This window comes from Chiloscyllium plagiosum, chromosome 11 (genome assembly GCF_004010195.1).
Source record: "Chiloscyllium plagiosum isolate BGI_BamShark_2017 chromosome 11, ASM401019v2, whole genome shotgun sequence".
Taxonomy (NCBI): Eukaryota; Metazoa; Chordata; class Chondrichthyes; order Orectolobiformes; family Hemiscylliidae; genus Chiloscyllium; species Chiloscyllium plagiosum.
Genome location: NC_057720.1, coordinates 69,600,705 through 69,621,073, shown reverse-complemented (window position 1 = coordinate 69,621,073; position 20,369 = coordinate 69,600,705). Strand labels below are relative to the sequence as shown.

At 39.9% G+C, this 20,369-nt stretch overlaps 1 protein-coding gene across 3 annotated transcripts in view; it reads right to left on the bottom strand.

Moving 5' to 3' along the window:
- Window positions 1–579: 579 nt before the first annotated feature.
- The window catches only part of LOC122554545 (adhesion G-protein coupled receptor D2-like), a 292,263-nt gene continuing 272,473 nt past the window's right edge, over window positions 580–20,369 (bottom strand). For all 3 annotated transcript variants that reach the window (XM_043699744.1, XM_043699743.1, XM_043699745.1), the window contains one exon: window positions 580–2,041. In XM_043699744.1, the coding sequence (XP_043555679.1) occupies window positions 1,892–2,041 (150 nt within the window). In that variant the 3' untranslated portion in view covers window positions 580–1,891. The remainder of the gene's footprint in view (window positions 2,042–20,369) is intronic.

The following is a 20,369-nucleotide window of genomic DNA, read 5'->3' as shown; positions in this document are numbered from 1 at the left end:
CGTTCCTATAATGGGGCGACCAGAACTGTACACAATATTCCAACTGCGGCCACAATAGCGTTTTGTATAATTGCAGCATGACATTATGGCTGTGGAACTCAATTGCTCTACTAATAAATTCTAATACGCCGTAAGATTGGCTAGATAACATTTCTCATCTCTAAAGAACTTGAGAAATTCCAGTGACTATGGTATCCAATTTTATTGTTGTATTATTTTCTATCTGCAGATTATCAGACCCCTCTTGGTTATTAAGAACTCATCAACTAAGGCATCTGGTAGGAGTGAGCTAAGATAAAGACTATTTGCTTTTCACTCTCTGTGGAAGATCTGTCTGCTTCACACATGCCTAGCTGACCAAGGTTGACTATACCTTGGAATTCTGATGAAAGTTCACCCAGCTGAAGTTTTAATGTTGATTTTCTCTTCCCAGATGCTGCCAGACCTATTGAGTATTTCAATAATTTTCAGCTTTTATTTCAGACTTCCAGAATCTACTGGGTCTTTGTTCCACTTTAAAATTCTTTCTTAAAGTTCTATGACATTTTGGTCAATCAACAAGTCCCAACTTCTGGTCATCTATTATTCCTTATTTTTAATAAAACTTTGAATTAAAATAAGCTTGATGTATTTTATCTTTTGAGACTAGAGCCACATCAACATTCATGGATGAAAAAATACATTGAACAGAATTACATTTTAGTACAGAATAATTGATCGCATAGAAACCCAGTACACAAATAAGTAAATTAGCTGTGCTTTACCATATTCAAAACGTTTTTGTATGTGTATCTACAACATTTGGTAAAATCACAGAATTAACCTCACATACATGAATTATCACAACACAGTACAATCACTTTGGAAAGTATGATGCGGAGGAAATGGTAAAATAGTGACCTGCCAGAAATTTCACCACTCTCTGCAAAGTTTTAACTCTGTGTCACAATCTACTATTGATTTACCATAATCACAATTGTTACAATATATCCTTGCCAGCATATAAAATGTGGATGGTGTCAATTGTTAATGTTACTTGTCCTGATATATCAATATATTATCAGTATTGCAACACTGCTACTGCAACCAGGACTGTGTTAAATCTCTAAGTTATAATTAGAAAAAATATTGGCAGCATTCCGGTTCCTTTCTGTACCTGATAATATACAGTTGTTCGACAGTCAACCCAAACCTCCAATTTGTCACAATGATCAAATGCCATCTTTCTATGTACAACTTTTAAAAGAACCACTGCTGCTCATATTTTTACTGGTTCAACTGATCAACGTTAGTGATTTAAACAACAACGCTAACATTCAGTCACTAGTCATAATGAGGACAGTTACTGATTGTTGCTAAAAACAAAAGGTTAAATGCATCACATTGTCATTTATTTAAGGAATCTGCAGCTACGTCTGGTCTTATGTTTTAGTCTGTACTGTATTAACTGTGATGCTCTGACCATCATTTTACCTGCATAATTCATTCAACTATGACTACAGCTTATCTTTCTCAGTTAGCAAACAAACTCTAAAGAGAAAAAGTTCGATAAATAATTTTTAATAACACCTTTTACCAGCAAAAGCTCTATTTGCCATTCCCCTTTGGACTGTTGTTGGACTGATAGGTTTGAGTCAAGTAAAATAGAGATGGAACAAACACAGAGGTTAACCTCCCTGATCTTATAAATGATGGCAAACTTCTAGACGGCAGCAAAGGGCTTCGACCCTAATGATGACAGAACATCTATTATCAATCTGCCTTATCTCTTTCCTTAAAGACAATCAAGAGCATTCCCCACTACTGCCACACGCAGATTCCACCATAGCATCATCACTTTCTAGCCCAATGCACAACACCAGTTGGAGGGATGTTTGTCATCTTGATTTAATCAGTCCAAATATAAGCTGCCAACTCGCTTCAGGGACATGACATTTAGTGAGGAGCAGGAGCGATCTTCGAGCTCTATGGGTACATGCAGGCTGCAGCCATCTTCCATATCCTCCCGTCCACTGGGCACAGGACAATCAGCTTTGCAACCCTGTAGGTAGATTTTTAAAAAACGTGTTAGGTTAAGACTTAAAGCAGCATTTCTTTTCCTTTAAGAGCTTAAATATCCCGGAAACTATTACTACCTATCAAAGAGTTATGGGTGAGTGATTTGTGCTCCCTGTGGCATCTGTCTGGTCCCTTTTAATTGGTTTGAGTTGTCCTGACAGATACCATCTGTTCCTGCAGAATAGGCCTTGCTCCAGTCTAGAAAGCTGATGAACTTATTTTTCACATTTCTTGACTTTCTGAATATTCCTTAACCATTCATAGCAAAAATTGTTAGAATACAATATTCCACTATTACTACTGTCATCTATTCAAAATCTAACCAATATTTTGCAAAACAGATTATAAGCACTAATCTTGATGTCAACTAATATTTTTAAATAAACAGGACTTTTTTCATCTCTTCTAATCTTAAAAGGATCTATAAGATTGTAATGGCCACTCAGTAAGTTCTATTGAAACAACTTAGTTTTTGGAAAGTGTTTTACATTAAACAACAAAAAAAATTAATTCACAGCATTCAGAGATATTCTTTGGGTTGTATTAATGAAAGCTTTTGATTTCTCCCCCTATTCAGTGGTTACAGTCTCTGAAGCCCAGTGCCAACATTTCTAACATTCCATTAATTAACAGAACAATGGACATGCTTTAGAAACCAATCTGTCATTTTATAAATAAAAGCACACAATTCAGCCTCTTCAGTCACAATACCCAACTGTGGTATTTAAATTGTAGTGATGTTCCATAAAAGATTCAAGGCTACCTAAAATCGAAAGCCCAAGCAAACACATTGACAAAAAAAAATCCATTTGCAAAAAAGAAATAGAGCAACTAAATAAAAGATGCCATCCATTTAAAGATGGCTTCAGTGAGAACTCAATTCTCATGTTAGGTTTTATTTTAAATCTTTTTTTTCTTCCTTTTCAGAAACTCTGTTCAAAGCCTCAACACATATTGGAGCTGGACTCTGTTATGCTCTGAAGCAATGGGCATAAGCTTGCTGCAAGCTGTCCAGTGTAGCAAGCAGTCCCTTGTGCATGGTTGCATGGACGTTTCTTGATAGCTGTCTCCAGCTGAAACCTCTGCGTTAGGACAAGTCTTACCCTCGAGCCAAATGATGCCATATCCTTCCCAACAAGACTGTCATCCTCTCGAATGCAGATCCTACGCACCATTAGCTGGTGATGCACCATACAAAGGCTTCCTTCTGTACCTCTACCCCTGAAGATTGCATAGAGTCTCTGGGCAAGTGCTTGCTGGGGTCAACTCGACTCCACCCCCCGCCCCACTTTCTAAAGTGGGAAAGAATGTTCAATCTACTCTGAACATGCAAGTAAAGAAAGAGGCAAGAGTTGACTTTTAATACAAGGGATAAGGAGAGGGGAGAACAATTGCATTTATGATGCAGAACACTGAGTCATAGAGATGTACAGCACGGAAACAAATCCTTTAATTAAACCCATGAATGTCATCAAGATATCCTAAATTAATCTAGTCCCATTTGCCAGCCTTTGGCCCATATCCCTCTAAACCCAACCTATTCATGGACCCATCCAGATGCCTTTTAAATGTTGTAATTGTACCAGCCTTGACCACCTCCTCTGACAGCTCATTCCGTACACACACCACTATCTGTGTGAAAATGTTTCCCATTAGGTCCCTTTTAAATCTCTCTCCTCTCACCCTAAACCTATGCCCTCTAGTTTTGGACTCCTGTACCTTAGGGACCCTATTTATCCTATCCATGCCCCTCATGATTTTATAAACCTCTATAAGGTCACCCTCAGCCTCAGATGCTCCAGGAAAAACAGCCCCAGCCTGTTCAGCCTCTCCCAAAAGCTCAAATCCTCCAACCCTGGCAACATCCTTGTAAATCTTTTCTGAACCCTTTCAAGTTTCACAACATATTTCCTATGGTAAGGAGACCAGAATTGCGTGCAGTATTTGAGTAGTGGCCTAACCAATGTCCCGTACAGCAACATGACCTCCCAAATCCTATACTCAATGCACTAACCAATAAAGGTAAGTATATCAAATACTTCTTCAATATCCTGTCTACCTGTGACTCCACTTTCAAGGAGCTATGAACCTGCACTCCAAGGTCTCTTTGTTCGGCAATACTCTCCCGGGCTTTACCATTACATGTATAAGTCCTGCCCTGATTTGTCCGACCAAAATATAGCACCTCACATTTATCTAGTATGTGTGCAGAAGGAATGAAGAAAGAAGAGTAAAAGATGATGATGTGTGGAATAACCCAGTGCAATATTTTCTCCAGCCCTGTTCCTCACCACAGACACCACGGTCTGCTGTCTATGGTAGCTATTAGCTTTTCTTCCATAGAGAACCAGATGGGAAAATGGATGAGGCTCATTTGCATTAGCCTTCTGCTATAACCTTCACTAGCAAGAAGGAAGACAGTCAGTCGTCTTATGACTTGCTTCAAAGTTAATTGGTGCGTATAAAGGTTGTGATTGAATCATACATATATAGTGTGTAAGATTGAAGATGTGTGAGAGTGAGGGTTGCAGCAGTAATAACAATAGAAAGGACAATATGTATGAGCAGAAGAGATGATGTGCAATAAAGTGTGGTCCTCGGATTGGAGAGGGTAATTTTGTAAGTATTGAGACCGGACGTGGTCGAGGTCCTAGCTGAGAGCAAGTGAGCAGGATTATTATCTCAACAGTTGTAGTGAGGTGACTGAACATTTTTCTGCTTTGCCGCCATGTCCTGGTATTGACCTTATTTACTTATTTCCACTGATGGAAAAAGAGGGAAAAAACACAGTTTCAAAGTAATACTTGGAAAAAAACATACTGGGCCGCTGGAACTCCATTTTCAAGTATACAAGATGAGTCTGACCCTTTTTGCAAGTTTTCTTGTTTTGCTGTATCAGGGCAAGGGAACTTCAACTGTTGCTAGGGGAAAAAGAATCTCCCTCATTCTATCCAGCTCCTCGACTATGGTCTCCAAAGCATCATCAGAGAGCCATAGCATGCAATCAGCAGACCATAGAATCAAAGAATCATAGAATCTCTACAGTGTGGAAACAGGCCACTTAACCCAACAAGTCCACACTGACCCTCCGAAAAGTATCCCACCCAGACCCATGCCCCTATCGTATTACTCTATATTTACCCCTGACTAATGCACCTAGCCTACACATCCCTGAACACTATGGCAATTCAGCATGACCAATTTACCTAAGCTGCACATCTTTGTACTGTGGGTAGAAACCAGAGCACCTGGAGGAAACCCACGCAGACACAGGGAGAATGCGCAAACTCCAGACAGACAGTCACCCAAGGCTGGAATCAAACCGGGTACCTGGCGCTATAACCACTGAGCCACCATGCAGCCCAACAGACACCAGATCTCAGACACCAGCAGAGTGCACCCCTCTTTTAAATAGGTACTGACTGCCTTTAGGGGGCATCAGTCAAGCCTATTTTTCCACCTCCTCTGAAGAGTCGTACAGCCAAGGAATAGGACAGATTACACACCTGAGCTGTTTTATAATGAGCTGGCAATAATTTCACATTGACCCTGTGATTATACAAACAGGAGCAAGCAGCACCCACTGAATCCATGAACACAAAAAATCACCCTGCTCTGTTGGTCTGTTCTTAGGACAATCACATTTCTAAACCACTGCATTCAAAAATACGGCACTGTTTAGTTGCAAAGCATTTGAGCCACCCTGGTACATTTTAGCACAGCATTATTCGGATACTGGCTTAAATTACCAGGGTGAGGAGCTTTTTTTAAATGAAGTATGAAAAGGAATGAAGTATGTGTTACGCTCCACAGATCAGACACAGCTGCTCTGCAACAGGGTACAGCTATTAATGTAGAGTAAAGCTCTCAAAGTAGGAACCAAAGGTTGGAGCAAAATTCAAGCCAGTTGGGTCAGAAATCCCTATCACATACAAAATATCACGCAACCGGAATGGCTCTGAACCATGGCAATTATAAAGCAGGTTTGTAAGCAAAATTTATGTTACTGGTGATTTGATTGATTAATATAGATATAGCGTTTTGATTAATATGGATGTAACATAAGAGTTTCTTTTTAAAGAGGAAGAGTATTGCAATCGTTTTCTGACATATTGGAATGTTTCAAGTAATTGGGTTATCTTTAAGTATTAATACAAAAACATTTCACCTTTCTTTCTATGATGAATGAATAATTTAAACTTTAATTTCATTTAAAAATCTTTTATATGGTGGCAAATGGGGTAGGGCCAGTGGGTGACCGAAGGGGGCTTCTTTTGCCCTATTTAAATGGCCCATGAAGAAAAACAAAACTTGCAATTTTGAAATATAAGTAAAAGGCAGGTGAATGGCATGAGCAAAACACAATGTTTGCAATAATTTCACAAACACAATATTCTATAGCAGATAATCCTTGCAAGTAAACTGTATGTAAATCATTAAAGGCTGCGGCAAATACACATGGGAATGCCTGACCAATACCAGCCCGACTCAAGGTACGAAGGTAATGGAAGAGACATTTACGTAAGCAAAGCACACTCAGATGTCTGGCCTTTTTACATCGTCTCAACTGTTGTAGCCGAAACAATACACTAACAAGTACTACTTGATTGACTTGAATTCCCTTGAGTGGCTTGTTTCTCAGGCTGCAGTGGAGTTGGAGCCTTGTCCAATGGCAGTCACTTCAAATCAGAAGCAACTTTGCTGGTATGTAATACCAAACAGTATGTATGCATAGACCAGTGGTACATCCCATTCAGCCGTTCTGTGATCAAAGGGAATACTGGATTAGCAGAGGGACGATGGGTTGCATGCTGTAGCAGTTTAGCACTGTTTCTTGTCACGATAAGCACCTAACTGTCAACCTGTCAGCGGCCTATCACAGTTCCTACTTGTTACACTGCCACCTCCTCAAGTTCCTGTCAATGTCAAATATCTCTCACGTTCGAGAGCCTAAACGAGAAAAAGAGTACTGGTCTGGGAGATTTTAAAATACATTAGGATTAACAGGATGTACAACAGGGAGATACTTTCCAGAACTGTGTGGAAAGGCAGCTTGTGAGGATAGCAAAGTTAACTGCTAAAATAAATCATACATTGCATGGAAGTCAGTTAATGCAACATTTAACTAAAAACTGATTTGGCAAACTGCCTACAGTAGAAAATCTGGAATTTTATATCCAGAAATGGATGGCACAGGCAGTAAGGGTCCCTCTACAGTACTTTCTTATTACAAGTGATGAAAACTTTAGGGGAAAGTATCAAAAGGATGTTAGCACTTTTTTTAATGGTGGCTCGTAGGTTACTTTTTAATCCAGTTACACTGTCCAAACTCTTGTACTTAACATTTTCCTGAGGGCACTAGCAGTGCAAAGGTTAAATATTCTGATTTCAGCAAGACAAACATTTTACCTGCCTATTCTCTTGTTTCAGCATCAACATTTTAAGTTAGTATTTGAAATGATTCTTCATGATATTTGGATTAAGTTCATTTGCAGATTCATGGGAAACTCCTTTATGTGGCCAGCTGAATGCAGGAGTGTATTTCCTGAATAGCGAAGTACTTTATCATGTTTGTAGCCACTTTCCCTTACACATTGCCACAGTAAAGGATTGAATTTTCCAGCTGCATACTGCCAGGGTATAAGGCAGGGGTGCTGGGAACATAGGGGGATAGCACACTGGCTAAGTTTCCAAGGACTCTGTGGAGATCCAGATTAGTTGTCCGCACCTAATTAAATGTGATTTTATGAGTTTGGTAGCATTTTGCTGGTAGCAGAATCACCCCGCACCCCCTCACCCTACAGCTTGAGGAAGCCACCAGCTTATTGAAAGTCAATAATGTATTTAGAAACAGCCCCAACCATGTCCCTTTCAGTGGGGGAGATATGCCCTGCCTGATGGATAGACATACATTCTTGGCCTGTTATGTATCACCAATTGGGACCAGCAACGAGAGATGAACGAGCCCTCCTGTCATCCTACGCACTGCAGCAGCACCCATCTCTGGCAAAGGAGCTGCCAATCTGTCAATGCTGGATGGCTTCCTATAGTCATCCAGCCTGCCCAACGTCCTCAACAGGGGCCATGAGCATGGTAGGGGCAAATTTGGAGGCTTCTTCCAGGAAGACTCTCATCACAATCTGACTGTCAGCAAGTGAGGGTTCAGTACCATCATTTGAACCTGACATCAGGGAATGAAGCCCACAGGAAAATCCATTAAAATGCTCTTGGGACCAACCCTCTGGATTACAGGCCATTAAGGCAACCAACAAATTGCCATTCCTCAGAAACAAAATAGCGTAGTGCTAATATCTAAAACAAAATTCTGAAAGCCTTTTGATAAAAATCCTCATTGTCAAACTGTGAAATTTCTTGTATAAAGATTCTATGCCTTGAGATTAGTTTCCCACATGTCCTGTCAATACAAAGGCTTTAATCCAATTGTTAAAACTGGTTGCTTTAAATAAGTTAATATCTACATCCAGAAAGCACACACGGGAATGTGTAAGAAGTACATTAAGTATTCATGCCTAGGCTTTATAGAACAGACTTTCAATCCTCATACACTCAAAATCACTAGGAAAATCCAAGTTCACCCCGAGAACTAAGATAGAGAATCCCAAAGCTGTTTTCAGACTTGTGCCTGTTCACAAATCTGACTGCGAAGCAATGATTAGGAGCAGCACAGAATAGCTAAGTTTGAATGTTACATCATTATATGCTGGGAATATTCTATACAATGCTAGAGGATTGAAGAAACATTAGGGGGATACTTCCTGTTGTGCTCACCAAAACATAAATTTCTTCACGTGGAAAGCATTGCGTGGATGTTGAATCACATCTAAGTTTGCAAGCATGTTTTGAAGAAAGGTAGGACCAGACCAATGAAGCAATTAGGGCAGTACAGCATTTGGGAATGTAGCTGTCATTTGTCTTCCTAACACATCGAAAGCATCAAGACATTTTTTGCATCATATCTTGCTTCTCTTTTTTATTGAGATGTTTTATAGAGTCATAGAGATGTACAGCATGAAAACAGACCCTTCGGTCCAACCCGTCCATGCCGACCAGATATCCCAACCCAATCTAGTCCCACCTGCCAGCACCTGGCCCATATCCCTCCAAGTGACTGAAATTAACATACTGTAGGATAAAAACTAGTATTGGCAATATTAACATGCACCAGAGGTTAAATGCTACATGGTGAATTCTCACACAAATACTTTAACATTGACAATAATAATTTCTACTCTTGGTAGAAAGGTGGATAATTTAGCGTGGGGGCTAGTAACTGTAAGACTGAAAGTTGTATTATTACTGAAAAGCTGGAAACGTCCTGGAATTTGATGGCTTCTGTTGAGCTAACACTGAAGTACTTTATCAAATGTGAATTCACAATGTGTTTTGTTTTATTTTTCTCTCTGATCAGGGAATAAATGAGGAATGCAACCTGCTCATCTGTATTTCATTCAAATGCCTCGCATAAGGGCAGACAGCATCAGTGGGACACCTGATCATGATGCGACGCTGTAGAATATGCTGCTATTCTCATCCAATGTTTACATATGTTAACTTTTCAGAATGGGTCACTGGGCACTTGTCAAGGCCAGAACCATAGAAGATTGTGAACTTCATAACCAAGAGATTCTAAGGTCTTTAGCAATGCCTCAATCAACTTAAGACTGGCAAACTCTGTATAGCCTGGGATCTTTTTCTAGGTTCAATTCCACATGAATTGATGCACTTCAACTTTAGATGTCCTCTCAGATTTTTAAAAGGAAACCCTTTAGTTGAATCAGTAAAACAAGGTTAAGCTTACAAGTGATTTTGAACTATACTAAAGAATCTCCTGATGAACTTTCTTGTCTTGTTTTGTCCTGATATAGGCAGTATTATAGGTCAGTCACATGGTCTGCTTAACAGACAGAAACAAGTTTGTCACTTAGATGATTTAGCATAGACAGAGCTCTTTTGGGAGTACAAATACATATTCAGATTTCAGTCCGCCTAGGGCAGCATACAAGTTTATAAAATAAACAATAACATGACCAGTTGCCCACTCTCCCTGACATGCAACAGGCCCCTACTGATAAACAAATTAAGAGTGAGAGGGGAATAGTCATGGATCTTGCCTCTGGCAGGCAGATGTTTCGATGCCTGCTGAATTTCAATTGATTTCAAAAAGGAAAATTAAGCTTTGCCACTGCCATTTATCCTGTGCCAATGGGGTTCTGCTTTGTTTGCTAGTAAAGACCATCAATGGCAGCAAAGAAATGCTACTAGAGAGTTTGGAATACTTCCAGAATTGCAAAAAGATCACAGTATGCTTTCAGACACCCAACAGTGTAGGATATGCTAATATATCAATTCTGCTTTCTTACACCCCTAAGTACTTCGTGTCACAGTCATAGAGTCATAGGGATACACCATAAGGAAACAGACCCTTCAGTCCAACTCGTCTATGCTGACCAGATATCCTAAATTAATCTAGTCCCATTTGCCATCACTTAGCTCATATCCCTCTAATCCCTTCCTATTCATATACCTATCCAGTCGCCTTTTAAATGTTGTAATTGTACCAGATTCCACCATTTCCTCTGGCAGCTCATTCCATACACGCACCACACTTTGTGTGAAAAAGTTGCCCCTTAGGTCCCTTTTAAATCTTTCCCCTCTCACCTTAAACCTATGCCTTCTAGTTCTGGACTCCCCCACCCCAGGGAATAAACTTTGTATATTTATCTTATCTATGCCCCTAATGATTTTATAAACATCTATAAGGTCACCCCTCAGCCTCCGACACTCCAGGGAAAACAGCCCCAGCCTGTTCAGCCTCTCCTTATAGCTCCAATCATCCAATCCTGGCAACATCCCTTTAAATTTTTTCAGAACCCTTTCAAGTTTCACAACATCCATCTAATAGGAGGGAGACCGGAATTGCACACAATATATTCAGGCACCTTTCTCTGATGTTTGTCCCCTTTCTCTACCTCATCATGTAATACACCTGAGTTAAAAAGGTTTACTGCAACCTGGTTAAGGTTAGTCAGGGTACATTTACTCATCTTTCACTTTACAACACTGTGTATTGATAGGGAAGATATGTAGTTTAATAAGACCGGCAGCAAGCCACAATCCTCTTAAGAGGCAACTTGCCTCTGCCTAGGGAGAATCGTGCTTCAAAACCCAGCAGTTGAGTGAAGCTGTAATTGGCAAATGATTGTACAAACAGGCACCTTAATATTAATTAGTCAAATGTTATTAGCTAGTCAGAAATTATTTTCAACACTTTCTCAAAAGTACCAGCAAAGAACGAACGCCAAGCTAAAACAAATACACTTCAGTTTTGTAAGCTGAATTTTATACAGCTACAGTAAATTCTGTAAATTAATGGAAATATTCATTCAGCAACAAGCTCAAGCAACTTGTATTCTCCTGACATGGCTTCTGACAAATATCCTCAATGGTCACTTCTCTCTGGTTTATTCTCACATGTGGAAGGGACTGTCTAGAACGAAGTGTTAGTCAAGGGACTGGTGTCACAGTCAGAAATGATTTACCAGGATTTTGCCAGGAATGGAAGTTTTGAGTTCTAGGGAGAGGCTGGATAGGCTGGGACATTTTTCACTGGAGTATAGGAGGTTGAGGGGTGACCTTATAGAGGTTTTTAAAATCATGAGGAATATAGATAAGGTAAGTGGCAGGTGTCTTTTCCCTATAGTGAAGAATGTCAAGATAAGGGGGCATGCTTTTAGGGTGAGAGGGGGATGATTTAAAAAGGACATGAGGGGCAACTTTTTTTTTTAAACACAGAGTAGTTCATGTATGGAATGATCTTCCAGAAGAAGTAGTGGATGCAGGTACAGTTATAACATTTAAAAGACATTTGGGTAAATACATGAATAAGAAATGTTTGGAAGGCCAAGTGCAGGCAGGTGGGACTAGTTTAGTTTGGGATTATGGTCAACACAGACTGGTTGGACCAAAGGATCCATGCTTTTTGATTCTGACTCTGTTCCAGATTGGTGTTATCGTGGGTTTGGCAGTACACTAGATATAATGAGAAGTCAGATACGTTGCTACAGTCAACATTTCAAAGCAGCTTCTTCCCAAACACATTTAAAAAACATATTGAGGCAAGTTCAGGTCTATTTTAATTGGTCTTTCTTACATTTCCCTTCCCACTGTAATGTTCCCCATCCCCCTCCAACCCATAACATTGCTGAGGTTCAATTCCAGTGATCATAACCACTCCTCAGTAAGGTGCCCAGTTTTCATCCGAGCTGAGTCTAGACTATGTCACTGTTCAGGACATTATAGCCAATCCCAACCACTGTTTTACCAAAAGTTTACAAATGAACGGCATTGGTTGCAAGATATTAATTATGAGTGGGCAGATTGATAATATACTCCATACCAAGCCAATGACAGAGGCCAATTTTAAAACGTTTACTGGTGCTCTGGCTGAGACTAGCCACTTCTGCACCAATCAAGTGTCTGGCACAGGGATTATTGGTGCATATACAGCAATGTTTTACATAACCAGTTTTGGCCTCATTAAGGTTATTTTTGTGCCTTAGATTATATTAGCCTTAGTATTGCTTTAAGTATTATACAGGTCGGGAATCAATTTACTAAAGGCGTGGAGTTTGGGCTTATAGACAAAAGCAGCAGAGTATCAGCACAGCAGGTGCCTCAGATCAATCTAAAAGGGTGCAAGGAGATGCACAAACTTTACCAACAAACAAAAAACTATAATTACACCAGGATTGCAATGTGATACAATAAAGCAGCTTTACAAAGTGCTCTCCTGTGTTGGACTGTTACAACAGGGACTAATATCAGTCCCCAAGTATGCAGCAGGTCTTCTCAATAGGTCAAGGTGTTTGTCAGCATTCACTTCACTTGGGAATGTAGTTGGAGTTTTGCAGCCAGCTTAGGCCCAGTGGTGGGATCTGGATTTTGAAGTCGCTTTTAAAGTGTAAATATTGTGAAATCGTATAAGCTGACTACAAAGTAGAAAGGACATCCTGGTTTTGTTTTCATGGCACATTATCAATCTGAGTTTCAAACAACTGCACAAAGGTACTTAATACGCACCTCCAGTATATTAAATATCACTCGCAGTCCAACAAAAATAATTCCATGGGGCAGGAGTGCATTCCTTAATTACAAAGTGACATTATAAATCTCTTTCTACTAAACAAGTTTCTTAGCAGTAGATCTGGGAGGATTGGCACATTTTGTACAATGTGTGAAGAAAATCACTGTTAACCAACACAGAAAAGGGAGATAGTGTTCACAGGCCAAGGCTAACACAGCTGCTTGTAACACGTGACAGAAATGCTAGGACATGCTGGATGATGGTAGCTCGCTCATTACAATACTGCATTGTTCATAATACACACTTTATTTAGGAAGGGATTGTGAGTGTGTGTGCCTGAGGAGTCACAGGGTTTGCAGGTTTGCCTGGGAAAATAACACCAGGATTGGCAATAGGCAATGGGAAGCCATCTGCCATTGAGAACTCAGCAAGCAGTCTTTGGCATAAGGTGGGTACAGTGGGGACAGGGGGGAATGCTTCCAAATGCACGATGATGTGGAGAGGATGAAGAATGGCTGCACATGGAAGGAACCCTGCTCTTCCTGGCCTCAAGGAACTTTATCAATATTTGGTGTATCTCAGTCTCTCTGCTCTTCCATTAGCATTCCCGGCATTGTTGTAAAAGTCACTTTGCGATGCCAATGCCCATCAAAGCTGCCAAAGATAAATGATACCAGATGGGAAGATGCAATGCGACTGATCTTAACTATAGTTCCACTGAGCTGGGGAGTGCGGTTAAAAAGTGCCTCCTCACACTGCACTGGAACAACAGGAGCTGCCAGAAACTGATAAAGTTAATAATGGCTCATTTTGAACCGTATGTTTGCATTGATTTTCTGACTCACATGTAGCATACAGATTGTAAAGGCACAAAAAATAAATCACTTGTATTACTAACAGTTATCTTCAATACTGATGAAAAATGTGTGGTCAGAAGCATTTCCCAGATAGTTAACTATTTCTTATACCTCTGTTCTGGTAAGTATTTTTAATTCAATAAGTTTTATTTAATCATAAAAATAAAATTCAAGGAAACACAGAAAGAGCATTAAAAATAGGAGCAGGAGTAGGCCATTTGACCCTCTCAGCCTGCTCCATTCATCATGGCTGATCATCCAACTCCATACCCCATTCCTGAGTTTTCCCCATACTCATTAGCCCTAAAAACCATGCCTAACTCTTTCTTGAAAACATTAAACATTTTGGCTATAATTCCACAGTCTCATCGCTCTTTGGGTGAAGAAATTTCTAACCCTCTCAGTCCTAAAAAGCCTATCTCATATCCTTGGAGCATGATTCCTCATTCTCTAATCCCCGATCTTCAAGAACATTGTTCCTGCATTTACCCTGTCTAGTCCCGTTAGTGTTTTAAAGGTTTCTACGAGGTCCTCCCTCATTCTTCTAATCTCCAGCGAATATTGCCCTAACCAATCCAATCTCTCTTCATACGTAAGGACTGCTATCCGAGGAGTTAGTCTTGTAAACCTTCGCTGCACTCTCTCCATTGCCAGAACATCCTTCCTCAGACCAGGAGGCTAAAACTGCACACAGTACTCCAGGTCTGGTCTCACTGAGGCCATATACAAATGCAGGAAAAAGTGAGGACTGCAGACGCTGGAGATCAGAGCTGAAAAATGTGTTGCTGGAAAAGCGCAGCAGGTCAGACAGCATCAAAGGAGCAGGAGAATCGACGTTTCGGGCATAAGCCCTTCTCCTGAAGAAGGGCTTATGCCCGAAACGTCGATTCTCCTGCTCCTTTGATGCTGCTTGACCTGCTGCGCTTTTCCAGCAACACATTTTTCAGCATATACAAATGCAGCAAGACATCTCTGTTCCTGTTCATGAATCCTCTCACTATAAAGACCAAATTACCTCTTGCCTTCTGCACTGTCTGCTAAACCTTGCATGCTTATTTTCAGTGATTGGTGCACAAGGACATCCAGGTCTCACTGGACCACCCCACATCCTAATCTATTACCATTCAGATAATAATCCATCCTCCTGTTTTTGCTACCTAGGTGGATAACCTCACATTTATCCACATTGTACTGCATCCACCATGCATTTGCCTACACATGTAACTTGGCCCAATCACAGGGAAGGATTTCAGCATTCTCCTCACAGTTCATGCTCCTCCCAGCTTCATTTCAATTGCTAACATGGAGATTTACATTTCTTTCATCTAAATCATGAATATATACTGTGAATAGTTAGGATCTAAGCACTGAACTCTGCGGTAGCCCACTAGTTACTGCATGCCAGTTGAAAAAAGACCCATCTGTTCTTATTCTTCATTTCCTGTCAGCCAACCAGTTCTCTATTCATGTCAGTATGCTACTCCCAATCCCATGTGCTTTAATTTTACACTAATCTCTTATGTGGGACCTTTTCTAAAGCCTCCTGTAAACCACATCCACTGACTGTCCCTTTTTAACTCGATAAGTTATATGTTGTCAGGCATGATTTTCTTTTCGTAAATCCATGCTAGCTCTTTCTCTACTATTAATTCTTTTCATATTGAACTCTAGCACTTTCCCAACTATCAATGTCAGGCTCATCAGTCTATAATTCTATAAGCATTGGCTTGGTTACAACATTGTAAAGTGCTTCAGCATTATTTGCTTTGGCTAGCAATACCCATACCAAATTTGTGAATGTATCCAAACAGAATCGATTTGGCAATTCTGCTCAAATTATATTGTAAGGAAATCCTTCAGAAAATACTTGTATATTACTGCACGTTGTAACCAGATTGTGACAGCTTGACCTCCTCTTATAACAAACTGTGACATTGCATTTGGCCCTTCACAGAAATGAAAGATTCAATAAACAGTTAACTGTAGGGACAATATCATGATTGAAGGCATTACTCACATTCTTCCTCCTTTTGTTTTGAAACTAGATTGAACTTGGATTCAGAACTGCCTAGGTTGATTGGATAAAATGGAATTCAATGTCAGCAAGTGTGAGGAAATCTACTTCAGTGAAGAATAAAGAGAGTAATTGGATTCTGAAGAAAAATAGGTTCAATACAGTGGAAAATCTATGGAGTTTGCAGCATCTGTTCCACCATGACATTGACATAAAGAGCAAAATATAGCTCGTGTGGACGGTAACTGCCAGTATGGACCATTTGGCCAAGGGTCTTGCATCTATGCTGTAATGACTAAGTGAGACTGTTCATAAAAGAATAAAAATCAATATGCATACAGAACAAAGATATCTAATTTCCCTGTCAATTTGGTGCATTTTAATTTTGTGCAGTCTTATGAGAAGACTTTTTTTATCCTTGTCATGGAATATTTTACCATTTTTATGCCCATGCGAAATAAAGGCGGATCCATTATTAAGTGCTGCAGTATGATTCAATGTTGGGCTATTGTGAGTATCAAAAACCAGACATTTTTACAAAACCTCTCATGACCATTGGATGCCCCAAAGCACTTTACAGTCAATGATCGACACATAGTCATTGTTGCGATGCAATAAATGCAGCAGCTAAGTAGCATGCAGAAGATCCTAAAAATAGCAATGTGATAAGAGAGATAAGTATTGTCCAGGACATGCAAGTTATATTTATTTAACACTTATAATGCAATCAAAGTACAACTGAGAATCTGAAAAGGTATGAGGTAAGAAAGTCAAAAGTGTAATAAAAGGTAGGGTTTTAGGATTTTCTTAAAGGAGGAAAGCAAGAAAAATAGGTGGCGAACTGTGGGGAGGGTATTTCGGAGATTGAAGGCACAGCCACCAAGGTGATCCACAAGTGGCCAGAATTGTAGGAGCCCTAACATTTTACAGGGCTGTGGGGTAGTGATTACAGAGTCAGGGAGGTGTGAGGGCAAAGGATTTGAAAACAAGGATGAGAGTTTTAAAATCAAGGCTTTGCAGGAGCCCGTGCAAGTCAACAAACACAGGAGTTAGTTTGAATTAAAATACCAGTCACAGTGTTTTGGTTAACCTCAACCTTACAAAGGGTAGAATATGGGAGTCTAGCTAGGAGTTGGAACAGTGAGTCTAATGGTAACGAAAGAATGAATGAAGTTTCAGCAGCAACTGAATCGTGACAAGGTTGAACTCAGAAGAAATTGTGAAGGTGGAAATTGGTGCTCTCTGCATAATAGTATGATTATACAGTTGGAAGCTGATCTTGGAGGCAAATGTAAGGCTAAGGTTGCAAGCAGACTGACTTAACCTCAGTCTGTTCCAAGAAAGAGATGGAGTAAATGGCTATACTATGGAGTTGGAATGGGGACTGAGAACAATGGCTTTGGTCTTCCCATTATTTGGTTGCAGGAAGATTTTGTTCATCCAGTGCTGGATAAGCAGCCTGATAATTTAGCAAACGGTGGGACTGGTTGAGAGAGGTGGTAGTGTGCTAGAGCTGAGATAACTCCTGTTCTTCAAAGTAGTGTGATGAAATCTTTTATGCTCATCTGGAAAGGAAAATTGTGCAGTTTAATATTTCATCCAAAAGGTGGCACCTCTGATAGTGCTGCACACCCTCAGTACACACTGGGGTGCATGGATGTACTCAAGCCCCGAATGGAACTAAACAAACCAACTTGTGACTCAAAGGCAAGATACAATGTCTAGATGACGTAAGTCCTCAAGTGTTTAAGATAATGGCAGCTCCATCCTGCATTTCTATGACATATTAAAGAATATCCTATGGCTGTGGATTAATACAGCACACTCAGTACATTATAATTCAGGTCACACAAAGATTGATAGATAAATGTTCTCAGAGGTGTTTTATTTACACACAAGGTAAAGGGATCAATCTGTTAAGGGAAAATATGATGCAGCATTAATGACTGAATTAACTAGCATATTACTGTAAAGATTAGCGTTGGGAGCAGGCACATACTCATTGTTTACATTCATGACCTCTGCTCTTCACAGCTGTGCTGTGACTGATCACAAAGCCAGCAGCACAAGTACAAAAACCACATGTCCTCAAAAATCTTTTGAATAAGCCTGAACTATCTCTACAACACTGGTGTTAAGTAAGTTAAGGGTTATATCAACAATTTGGGCACAATGCAACTCTAGATATCATCAAGCTTACACATCTGCGTGTATAATGTGAGTGATTAGGTCTCAAATAACATGTTAATGCGCTGTTTTGACATCATCTTGTCATATTTTCTTTTCCAAATGTGACTTTCTTTGATGCCTGCCTATTTTCTGAATCAGCTCTTCCCAAAACATTTTGAAGGTGAGAACTATTACATTTAAAGCTAATTGGTCAAAAGGGAATAGTCAAGAAAGAGAAAGGGAGGCTTAAGATAATACAAACTTCATCAATATACAAGACAGATATTTTCACAGAAAATTCTGGAGACACTCAACAGTTCTGGCAGCATCTGTGGAGACAGAAACAGACCTAAAATTTGAGTTGAACGTGACTCAGAACTCCATTTCTAGTTTATAACTCCAATTGTAAAGAAGTCATAATGGGATTGAAATGTTAACTCCATTTCTCTCCACAGATTCTGCCAGACCTGCTGAGGTAATTTCTATTGATTTTCCAGCATTTGCGGTATTTTGCTTTTGTTTGTGATATTTTCACAAATCTCCGTGGTCTGAAAGCATTATTTTATAACAACTGATGTTAATAATAAGTGCAAAAGGCAAGTATTGATCAGAAGGTCATGTGACATTCCAAACAAAGCATCAGCTACATAGAAGGCTTTTTAATTAATAAATTGTTCATCAGAATAGTGAGCAAGAAAATTGAATTAAGCATTAAGAGCATGTTAAAGTTATTGATGACAATTGAAATAAATCTTTTTCTTCAGGATTTCTTTTCCTGTCTTTGGTAACATGTTCTTGCAATGAAATTAATTAACCCACTCTATTGAATCTATAAATAATTGCTGATTAGGTTAGCAATATAATGGATTTACCAATTTAGGCAGCTTTGCACTGCTGAAAAGCAAAGGAAGACTGGAATCTAAACTGTCAATTCTATATCCCATTTGAACTTAAACATGTATATAACAAAGTTTGCACAAGAGCCGAGGGAAGCTGAGCTGCATTTTTATTTCTCACGCACATAAAAGAGAATCTTTAGTCCTCAATAAATAAATGACAGGCCATTTTCTAACTTCCATTAAAATGCTAGGTCATTTTTCTAATGTCCAGTTTTGGAGCTAAGATTCTGCTTCTAATTCGAATAAAACAAGAACCAAATACAACCAGTATATGAACTGATCTTAAAAAATAAACTTCTGGTAACTGAGAGATAACTCATATGAATCAGCACCCCACAGAATCTATTACCCAATAAAGGAACCCCTGCACAGGTCAAAAAAATGTCCTCAAATAGCACCTTAATGCTCTGTTTTGACATCGTCATGGTGTCAATAGTTTTCTTTCAAAGTTGCTCTCTTTGATGTTAGTTTATGGCTTAAATCAGCTCCTCCCAAAACAATTTGAAGGCGAGAATGACTGAATTTGCAACCAATTACTTACAGTGTGGAAACAGGTCCTTCGGACCAACAAGTCCACACTGACCCGCCGAAGCGCAACCCATTCCCCTACACCTAACCCAGGGCAGTTTAGCATGGCCAATTCTCCTAACCTGCATATTTTTGGGCTGTGGATGGAAACTCACATAGACACAGGGAGAATGTGCAAACTCCACACAGACAGTCGCCTGAGGTGGGAATTGAACCCAGGTGTCTGGCGCTGTGAGGCAGCAGTGCTAACCACTGTGCCACCATGCCACCCAATTAGGCAAACTGCTCAAAGGAGATTATACCAGAACAGTGGAAGGAATATTTAAGTCAGTGCAAACTATTTTTGTGTGGACATTTAACATTGGTACATCCCAGTGAGACGCATTTTCCAACAAGTGACAATCTCACAGAAGTTGCAACGTGGACTCTTAATTTTTACACAAAAAGGGAGCTTCACATTTCTGAGAAATGACCTTGTTCAGGATTCCTTCAGAAATGCACAGCCACCTTTCCATCCTGAAATCTCTATTATTGCGTAGAACTGTCAGAGGAAGGCAAGGCACAGCAGTTGGCTGCTGGATTCTGATGTTTAAAGGCCCTGACAGCCACATTGAGAATTGCCATCAAACAACACATACACAAAGTCAGTGTGATGTTCGGATGCTGGAGTGTAGGGCAAGGTAGGGTTCAGAGTGCCAGGTAAGTAGAGTGCCAAGTGGATAAGGTGCCATGTGAGTGGC